The sequence below is a fragment of the Pyxicephalus adspersus genome, chromosome 10, assembly GCF_032062135.1.
Source record: "Pyxicephalus adspersus chromosome 10, UCB_Pads_2.0, whole genome shotgun sequence".
NCBI lineage: Eukaryota > Metazoa > Chordata > Amphibia > Anura > Pyxicephalidae > Pyxicephalus > Pyxicephalus adspersus.
Genome location: NC_092867.1, coordinates 58,286,211 through 58,295,566, shown reverse-complemented (window position 1 = coordinate 58,295,566; position 9,356 = coordinate 58,286,211). Strand labels below are relative to the sequence as shown.

The following is a 9,356-nucleotide window of genomic DNA, read 5'->3' as shown; positions in this document are numbered from 1 at the left end:
TGACATCGCTCTCGTCTCTAATAATAATACCCAGACCTGACCAGAGAGGTAAGGGGGAATCTGGGAGGTCACATGGCATCACTCGTATCTTTATTAATAACGCACAGACCTGATTGGATTGGGGTGGGGGGGATTCTGATAGGTCACATGACATGACACATGCTTCTGCTGCAATGCTTTCACAGGATTTTGTGGTGGTGAGAGAATCTGGTGAGCTGATCTCGCGCAGGGTGAATCGAGGCAAAACTTTTGGCTCCAAACCTCGCCATGAATTTAAACCTGATGAGAAGATCCTGAAACTTACCAGCAAAATGATTTATCTGCTGACCGGAGAGGTGAGCCGGGAATTCGAGGACTATGGGACGTGGTCCGGATGGAGACGGTATGATGGTATGTGTCAGGGCTTATGAGGATTTCCTTTTCTGCACACAGGTTCAGCGGTTTGTAGAACATGCAGAAGGCAGGAATGACATCACTGAAAATTCCCCACCTGGCTCGTCTCGTGGTAGGTCGGTTTAGTCATTGGTATGTCATAGATGAGAATACGATGGCATGGGTGAACACATTTGGATGTGACTAATAATATTCTCCCCCAGTCCTTTTCTACATGGTCACGTCACTAGCTTGTCCTTCGGCCCTGGTGATGCCCAAACCCCATCTCTACCCCACCCCGCTGTCCATTTAAAGAAAGCCATGCTCACTGCAAGCCTGATCTTAACTTTCAGGGTACCTGTCTCCCAGACTTGGACATGTAATGGTGTGTAGAACATAATACATCAGTCCACTCCAAATACTCCGGATCTAATGAGAATAAAAGCGTCCCTTTGCTGGGGTGCAGCCAGGACAACCAGTCCTGCATACCACACCTATTTCCCATGACAATGAAGCCAAGCCGGTACATCCACTGGCCAAATCCTCCAAACCGGGACACAATGCCGTGACAAGCAGCAGTGATTCCTTCATTCGTGTGCAAATACTTTGATAAGAAGCTGCTAAATACTATCATCATCATTTCTGATTCCTACAGATAAATGTGATCACAGGAGCTCTCCAGAGAGATGCCGCCGACATCTGTATTCCCGTGGCTCCATGGAGGAGGATCATGCCATCCAACAGGTGACAATAAAAAGGATATCTGCCATAGATATATCAAGCCTTAAAATTGCATGTGGATGATCTGCTGCATCTGAGGCTTGCGGGTGTGTCGGACGTCTGGCCCCAACCCCACGACCCTATGTTTCCTCCTGGCATCATCACTACAGTACACCATAGTGACCAATGGCCAGGTTGGACCAACCATAAAGCAGATATGTGACCACCCCTTGGAAGTGTCAGATTCTTCCGGCAGCACCCCCAATTACTGATGATGAATCTAGTTGCCCTGACCCCCGGGGTTAAGGGTTCGGATATAAGTTAAAGACTAAACTGATACCTAGATCTTTACATGATGTTCTGTTACTCAGGATGACAATGTCATCAGCATTAAAGTTGAAGATGAAGAAGATCCGTATACGAGGGGGGATGACCAGTGTAAGGACGAGGACTTTCCTCTGGAGATCAGTACAGGTAAGAGAAGCTAAGGGTTGCATAGTGATTTATCACGCTGCATGAACCAAGATGGACACATGTCCCTTAATATAAGTTTGCTCATGTCTTTTAGGTAGACATGGGCAAATGTATGGCTCCATTGGTTTGATACCACACAACTCTCGTTCTATTTACTGTGTGTTTCCCACAGATGAATCCAGTAATGCAAATACCCCAGAGAGATGTCCCCGTCCTCTGTATTCTCCAGATAACTCACCCCACAACACACCACACAGTGATCAGGTATATATAATAATGATTCCTAGCTTATGAACCATATCTCGGCTCTAAATGCAGGCTGAATAAATAGTGCTTCTTATTTGCTACTCTTAGGCTGAGACAGCGAACAGCATGAAAGTAGTCATTGTTCCGCATGCAGAGGATGGAGATGATGAAATGAAGAAGATCAGAATGGAGATCAGTTCTGGTCAGTACGGAGATCGCTTTTTTTTTTTCTTGATTTTCAGGGGTAGGTAGAGTTTACACCTGTGCTGGGTTATTACTGCTATTCCTGACCTCAGAAGAAGAAAGTCTTGTGTGCCCCTTCCACAGGGGAGGCTGGTTTGTAACTTTCTGTATTATTTTAAATAATTTAAAAAATGGGGAAAGAGACCAATGAGGATGTGGAGAATTCAGCTTCAGCTAGTGAGCTCGGTAAGCAGGTTTATGAAAAAAAGTAAATAGGTTAGATAAAGAGCAGAAAGTTCTACCTGCTGGTTGAAATGAAAATAGTCCTTTAAGACAGCAGTGGCCAACCGGTGGTCCGCAAGAAAATTTTGAGGGTCCGCGGCTCTGGCCAGTGCACCCCCGAGCGGGGTCAGGGGGTAAAGATCCCAGGCTTAGGAAAGTGGGCAGGCTGTGTCCCTGGACATAACCTGCCCACTGTCCCATCGCGGGCTTAGATCTGCGATAAGACAGTGGGCAGGGCTACGTCACTATGGGGGAGGTTTCTCCCCCTTTGATTGACACCCGGCTTCCCGCGCATGCGCGGTCAGAAGCTGGTGGTTTTAGTGGTCCACGGAACCAAAAAAGTTGGCAACCACTTATTTAAAATACCTTAGATGTACTGAAACTTTGCTGGAAAAACAAACCTTGGTATAAAATATATACGTTTCTTTAGGGACATGTTAAGCCTGAACTTAAAGGGCCAGCTCGCGCTTTCCAATAGTCAGGAGCACATGGAAAGTCTGCTTGGCTTTTCTCTTTTACTACTCTACTGATGCCAAGTACAGCAGCGTTCGCCAACCCGTGGTCTGCAGCTCTGTACGGTGAGCCCTCAAGCAGGGTCAGGAGAAGGACCCCGCTGGGGGGCGCATTGGCCAGAGCTGCAGACCATGTCTTCTGTATGGACACAACCCGCCCACTCAACCATCCAAGGCTCAGACCTGAGATGGGAGAGTTGGTGGGTTCTGGCATCATGATGTCACTATGGGGGAAGTTTAATCAACTCCTCGCGCATGCACGATCCAGATTCTGTACATTTAGTTGTCCGTAGGTCTGAAAAGGTTGACGACTGATGTAGAGAACTCCTTCACATCGGCTCCCTTTTGTTGCCACCAGGTGACATCAGGACTTGCATGATTTGTTACTTTTAGCCAAAGGCGGGGCTACTTTGTACTTTATTTATTCAAATCAAATTCAAAAACTAACAGTGACTGGTTCTCTTTAACATCGTTATGCTCCTTAAGAGGGTCAGTTGGTGTAATAAAGAGCAATGTAACTTTGACCTTTTGTTCTTCTGGTTCCTTCAGATTATGAAGGGATAGACGAGCTTTCCCCATCTGAATCTTTAGACTCTCACCATTCCCGTAATTCACCTGACTGGACATCCAATCAATCGGTCTCCTTGGAGGGGAAACTCTACGTGTGTCATGAATGTGGCAAGTGCATCGTCTATGACGGCAACCTCCAGAAGACAGAAGCGGGCATGAGCATGCCCTTGTGCTGCGACTGTGACAAAGCCTCGCCACTCAAGCCCTTCCGCTGTGCCAAGTGTGGAAAGTCATTCTCCAGTAAGATGATGTACATGGCCCATCAGAGTGTTCACAATGGTGGTCAATCTTTTCCATGCAGTGAGTGTGGTATGACGTTCTCCAACAAGTCCATCCTAGAGACACACCAGAGCATTCACACCGGGGACCGGCCTTTCTCCTGCTTAGAGTGCGGAAAGTGTTTCGCCATGAAGGCCAACCTAGTGAAACACCTTAAGGTCCACAAGGGGGAAAAACCCTTTTCTTGCCTGCAGTGCAGCAAGAGTTTCAGCATGAAGTCCAACTTAGTTAAGCATCAGCGGGTTCACACGGGGGAGAAACCATTTGTTTGCACCCACTGTGGGAAGTCCTTTGGTATGAAGTCCAACTTAGTTAAGCACCAACGCATTCACACGGGTGAGAAACCATTCAAGTGCCTTGAGTGTGGCAAGTGCTTCGCGAGCCGGTCCAACCTTACTACGCATGAGAAAATTCACACGGGGGAGAAGCCTTTTGCCTGTTCTTATTGCAATAAGGGATTTATCACCAGCTCTGACCTATCACGTCATCAGAAGATTCACACGGGCGACCGACCCTTTGTCTGTTCTGACTGCGGCAAGAGTTTCATCAGCAAATCCATTCTCACTTCCCACCAGAAATCGCACACTGAAGACACCTCCCCTGTTGCTTCCCAGCCTATACCCGAGCATTCGGACAGCTGCTAGGAAGCACAGATTAGTTTGGCTGCAGTTTTGATCTAAAATATTGAGGTTTTCTGCAGATTTGATTTAGCCTTTCAAAAAGTTGTACCTGGTCCATGTGCTGAGGTTCCTATGGCCATGAGAACTATTTATTTTAGGGAATAATATTTTTATTATTGTGCATTGATATAGTGCTACCCTTAAGTAAATTTGAATACCCATGATGAAGTATAGAGGGTTTTGTTCAATTCCTTATCTGTACAAACTCTCTGTGAAGCTGGTGGCCCTGTATTGTGGCCAGACTTCCCAAGAACAGCTGGGTGGTAAGCCTGGGTAAAAGGCGCATGAAAACACTGGTTTATTCAGAAAATATGTTCTTCTGCACTGTAAAATGCACTGATCTTACATAAATTGTATATTTTTATGTTATGCCTTTGACTTAGGGTGCAGGTATTACCTTGTGAGTTTTCAAAATGCAGTGTGAATTCGGTCTTGCGTATAAAGGCAGACACACTGCAACATAATATTGTTTTACATTTCCTGTCAGTTAAATAAATCAGTTTAAAATACTCCCAAGTTCCAAAAATATGCCTTTGAGAACAATTTTTTGACAATTGTACAGTAAATGTATCTCTTTTTTCTTCATAGCGTTATTCTCAACATTTATTTTTATCTCTGCATGTTTCTGGCAAAATGGCTGGGAAAAAAAACCTAATAAAGGTACTGTACACCTTATAAAAGGTCCATCTCGATTCCTCAATATAACGTCATGTCCCCAACAAATGAGGAGATACCGTACACCATATGAAAGGTCCATCTCCATTCCTCAATATAACGTCATGTCCCGGCCCCATAAACCCACCAGAGAGATGTCCCCGTCCTCTGTATTCCCGGGATTCCACACAGGATGGTCAGGAGATCCCTCACCATCATCAGGTAGGTGGGACTGAGGGCCCCATAAACCCACCAGAGAGATGTCCCCGTCCTCTGTATTCCCGGGATTCCACACAGGAAGGTCAGGAGATCCCTCACCATCATCAGGTAGGTGGAGCTGAGGGCGCCATAAACCCACCAGAGAGATGTCCCCGTCCTCTGTATTCCCGGGATTCCCGGGTAAAGTATCTAAAAACTAATCCCAAACTCACACTTAATGCCTTTCTATGCAGTCTCAGTGTATTATTGTTGATGTTTTCTATCTTTTTGTGCATTTAGGATAAGGAAGTAAAAGATGGAAACGTTGAAGAGAAAGGCAAAGTATATGTGAGTGGTAGCCAGCAGTCTGTGGAAGATTCTCGAACGGTTTTGACAGCTAAAGAGGTAGAATCTTGTAAAGATAACAACACAGGTAACAACCTCTAAATGCCAACTGGATTCTAATTTTTACTATAGGTCTCATAGAAGGTCTGGAATAAAATAATATTGAATAGTTGGAGGTCCTCTCGAGGTTGGATGATGACCGACCATACTTCTACAATGGATAAACCAATTTTATACAATGTCTGCCAAATGCACTGCAACCTCCCAATATTTCCAGGAGATGGCTGAGGTATTTGGAAGGAAAATCTAGCACTTCAGGGCCTCCACTGTGATTGGTTGCCAGAGGAGCTTAGGACCTCTTTGGAATTGGTACCCTGTATCTCAGGAGTGACTTCATTACATTGCATTGCACCATTGCTGATCATTCATCCGCTGTGGTGTTATATAGCAATGAGCGTCATTTTCACAAATTTCAGTTTTATCAATTGCGCTTTTTATTTCTTTTTAAAATTTTGAAAAACTTTATTATTATTGAACTGTCAAGTTCCGACACACACTCATACTAGGCAGAAACATTATTTAGTGGCGGAGGTGCTGCCTGTACTCGCCTGCTCACCGAATTCCTCTGGTAGTTTGACTTGTCGCGGCTTGTTCTAGCTCCATGACTTTGCCTCCGTTCCCTACCTTTCAAACATCACTTTCACAGCGTGACGATTGGTTTTCTAAACGGCTTCCATCCACTTAGCTGATGAAAGTCCTTTGGAGGGATCATTCACAATCTTGTATTTTATATGCAAAATGATCCACGAGTGCACTACGATAAAAGAAAAGTGGGCCATGTGGTGATGTCACATGTGATGATCACAAGTTTTACAAGATAATATCTGAGTTTGCAGAAAAGGGTGACTTTCACTCCGGGTTATAGACACCATTGCTGCTTTTAGCAAGTCCTTGGCGTTGACGTTCTGCCCCTTATGGCTCCTATACTATTGTCCGATGTTCCAAGAAGCACTGCAGATCCTGTTATTCTGGAAAGGAGACAGGAAGTTCCAATCACATCACTTCACCCCCTCCACAAACTATGTGCACCCCTCTTCTATCCTTCTGCAGCTCTATCATGACATAAGCAGATCTGGCATTTGTGCCTGCTGGGGTATTATTCTAGCACCCATTTGTATATATATATATATATAATCAATAGATTGATACATGGCCCCTTCTGCAGTCTTTTCCTTGGGACTACAACATAATGGCTGCCTGATGACCATTGAGAAGACACTTCTGCCCCCTAGTGCCAGAGAAGTATATGAGAACTACATTTCCCATGAGCAGGCTGAGCTAGGGAGGAAGTGACGTCATAATAGTGGTGTCTGCCTTCTTCCTGTGTGGTTCTCGGTCGGTTTGCTGGCAGTTAAGGGTGAGTGGGAATGAGTATAGGATTGGGGGAGGGAATTCTCTCTTCCGATTGTTTTATATGTGTCAGCTCCCCCAGTCCTTCTCCTTTCATTCTTCATCTCATCACTTAACTTTCTATCAGATGCTCACCATTGGTCAATCTTCTGTGTCCCCCTCCCACTATGTAAAACGCTGGACACAAAATAAAACATTTCCCAGCTTTTTAATGACATCAGCTGAGCGCCCCCATAGGGCCGACTGCTGTTCTGCAGCAGGATGGGCGCTTGGCACCAGGCTGGCCATAAAGTGGGCACTTGGAAGGAAATAAAAATGTGGCTAGTGGTGGTCAGCCAACGTTGGGCGACTTCCCGTAGAATCTCTCCATCCCTCTGCTTCTTATGTAGCTAATATTGAAATGATTTTTTATTAAACACCTTTAGGGTTCTGCAGAGCTGGGGACGCCCTGATGGAGGATCAGAAGCCTTCACGTGGTAAGAAGGTTGCATGTATTGCATGATGGGATAACACTTGCTCCATGTTTGTTGGGTTCACCAAGTTTGGGGCTTCCAAAGTGATCTCAGGTGCAAGAGCCACTACCGTTACGTATTATTATTATTGTTAAACAGGATTTATATAGCGCCAACATATTACGCAGTGCTGTTCATTAAATGGCAGACTAATACAGACAGTGATACAGGAGGAGAGGATCCTGCCCCGAAGAGCTTACAATCTGGGAAATAAGCAATCAGGACATGATATGGGGGGTGTTATTCAGATCTGTCATACTTACATCAGCACTATATAGGAGCAATGAGACCCCCCGGCTGATTTATTACAAGGTCACAATGCCAGATTTTGAACTATGGAGATGGATCAATCCCATAGTTCATTTCATGGAGGTGAAACTGAGGTTAAAGTTGTGGAGGTCATAATGCTGCTGAAAAAACAAAAACTTGCTTTGCAGATGGCGCAGGAAGGAAATAGTAAGTAACTAAGCTAAGGATTCTGTACACGTGGGAAAAAGGGAGGTCAGGCTGGAGTGCAGCTTTAACATTTGAAGCCCCTTTGTAACGTCCCCGGAGAGGGTTACGTTGAGATAAAACTATCATTTTCCGGTTAGGATCAGACTCGTGTGTGTGAGATGGCTATAAAGAGACCTGTACTGACAGATTCACAGGCTCCTCCATTACTGAGCTCCTCCATACTTCTCGGTATCAGTGGCTCAGATCAGTTTATCATTTGATGACAAGCTTAAAAAATGGTGGCCATCTGGAAAGCCCAGCAATTTCCATTGAGTTACATAAAACTTTGTTTTGCCAACAGCCCGTCCCATAAGAAGAACCCAGAGGGGTCTCCGACAAGTCTCCTCCTCCACCCCTTACTACCCACAGAGCTTTAAGGAGGAAGATGAGGATTCTTTACAAAGTGGTGGGGAAGACATAGACCACTCTGATGATGCCGACTATTACGACGAGAAGGAAGAGCAGAAGGAGCCAGAGGAAGAAGATGACAGCCCACAGGAGGACCAGGTAGCCTAACAATCATTAAAACTTTTTTATTTCATTACATTTTTGCCTATATACACTATATACTATAGTATATACTTTATATATATAATGTAAAATATATAAAAATTATACAAAATAGTATTTATGTTTTGTATTTATTTTTAAATACCTAATATATAATTAGGTATTTGGGTCACACTTAAAGCTAATTTTGCCTGCTGACAGATTTGGGAAGTTATTGCTCATGTAATGCTGGCCATCCAACTCTTGTGACCCTTGGAAACTAAAAGATTTTCTGCTGTTTAACCCTTAGCTAGTAAACTCTGGGCATGAGGTGGCCACGCAGACCGATCAAGCGGATGAGAGGCAGATCAAGGAGGAGGAGGAGCCTGTGGATATCCCGGCAGGTGGGTGGAGCTTAGACCTCTTTGCAAGGTCTTCCGAATTGTATCGCAGTGGAAACAGGCCATGAAAAGTGCCTTCCGCACATGTGTACGAATTAAAGATCCTCTCCACTTCAGTCATAGGTGGAGTTGCATGAACACATCACTTTGTGATATTTTTTATACTAAGAGGTCTACATCAGTAAAATTTCTTTGCTGTTCTTCTAGACACATTTTGGGTATCTCCACCTACTTTGGGGTGTCCTCCCTGCTCCTGTGGAAATGTAAAATATAATATCACCAGGGGAGGATTGGGACCTCAGGTTTCTATCGATCTACATTGGGTAGTGATAAGGAGAGAAGAACTAAGATGTAACAGCTGAACATGTCAAAGCTGATAAAAAAAAAATCTGCATAACCCAATTAGATGTTTGAAAGGTCACATCAAATATTACAGACTCTTAGATCAGCCCCAGCGCATGCACCCTCAGACCTTAGATCAGCCCCAGCGCATGCACCCTCAGACCTTAGATCAGCCCCAGCGCATGCACCCTC

The 9,356-nt window shown here is 44.7% G+C and overlaps 5 protein-coding genes across 12 annotated transcripts in view; 4 read left to right on the top strand and 1 right to left on the bottom strand.

Annotated features, from left to right (window-relative positions):
• The window catches only part of LOC140338992 (uncharacterized), a 223,720-nt gene that overhangs the window by 105,670 nt on the left and 108,694 nt on the right, over positions 1-9,356 (bottom strand). The gene's annotated exons all lie outside the window — the stretch shown is intronic.
• LOC140338947 (uncharacterized) overlaps positions 1-9,356 on the top strand; it is a 90,659-nt gene that overhangs the window by 27,095 nt on the left and 54,208 nt on the right. The window lies entirely within an intron of this gene.
• LOC140338978 (uncharacterized) overlaps positions 1-9,356 on the top strand; it is a 41,386-nt gene that overhangs the window by 12,066 nt on the left and 19,964 nt on the right. The window lies entirely within an intron of this gene.
• LOC140339103 (uncharacterized) lies at positions 447-4,952 on the top strand. The gene is made up of 5 exons (XM_072423664.1): positions 447-505; positions 1,028-1,566; positions 1,739-1,830; positions 1,921-2,014; positions 3,339-4,952. Exons 4-5 carry the CDS (start codon positions 1,939-1,941, stop codon positions 4,280-4,282), a joined length of 1,020 nt encoding a protein of 339 aa, XP_072279765.1. The 5' UTR covers positions 447-505; positions 1,028-1,566; positions 1,739-1,830; positions 1,921-1,938; the 3' UTR covers positions 4,283-4,952.
• The window catches only part of LOC140339092 (uncharacterized), a 7,890-nt gene continuing 3,644 nt past the window's right edge, over positions 5,111-9,356 (top strand). Inside the window, exons 1-5 of one of the 3 annotated variants that reach the window (XM_072423647.1) lie at positions 5,111-5,194; positions 5,471-5,603; positions 7,351-7,401; positions 8,234-8,439; positions 8,732-8,825. In XM_072423647.1, coding sequence (XP_072279748.1) covers positions 7,377-7,401; positions 8,234-8,439; positions 8,732-8,825 — 325 coding nt within the window. In that variant the 5' untranslated portion in view covers positions 5,111-5,194; positions 5,471-5,603; positions 7,351-7,376. The other 2 variants (XM_072423645.1, XM_072423646.1) reach the window with 2 other exon arrangements.

Coding starts and splice junctions, on each gene's coding strand:
- LOC140339103 (XM_072423664.1), top strand. CDS start 1,939: ATGAAAGTAGTCATTGTTCCGCATGCAGAGGATGGAGATGATGAAATG. Junction 2,015..3,338: donor CAGAATGGAGATCAGTTCTG/GTCAGTACGGAG, acceptor TGGTTCCTTCAG/ATTATGAAGGGATAGACGAG.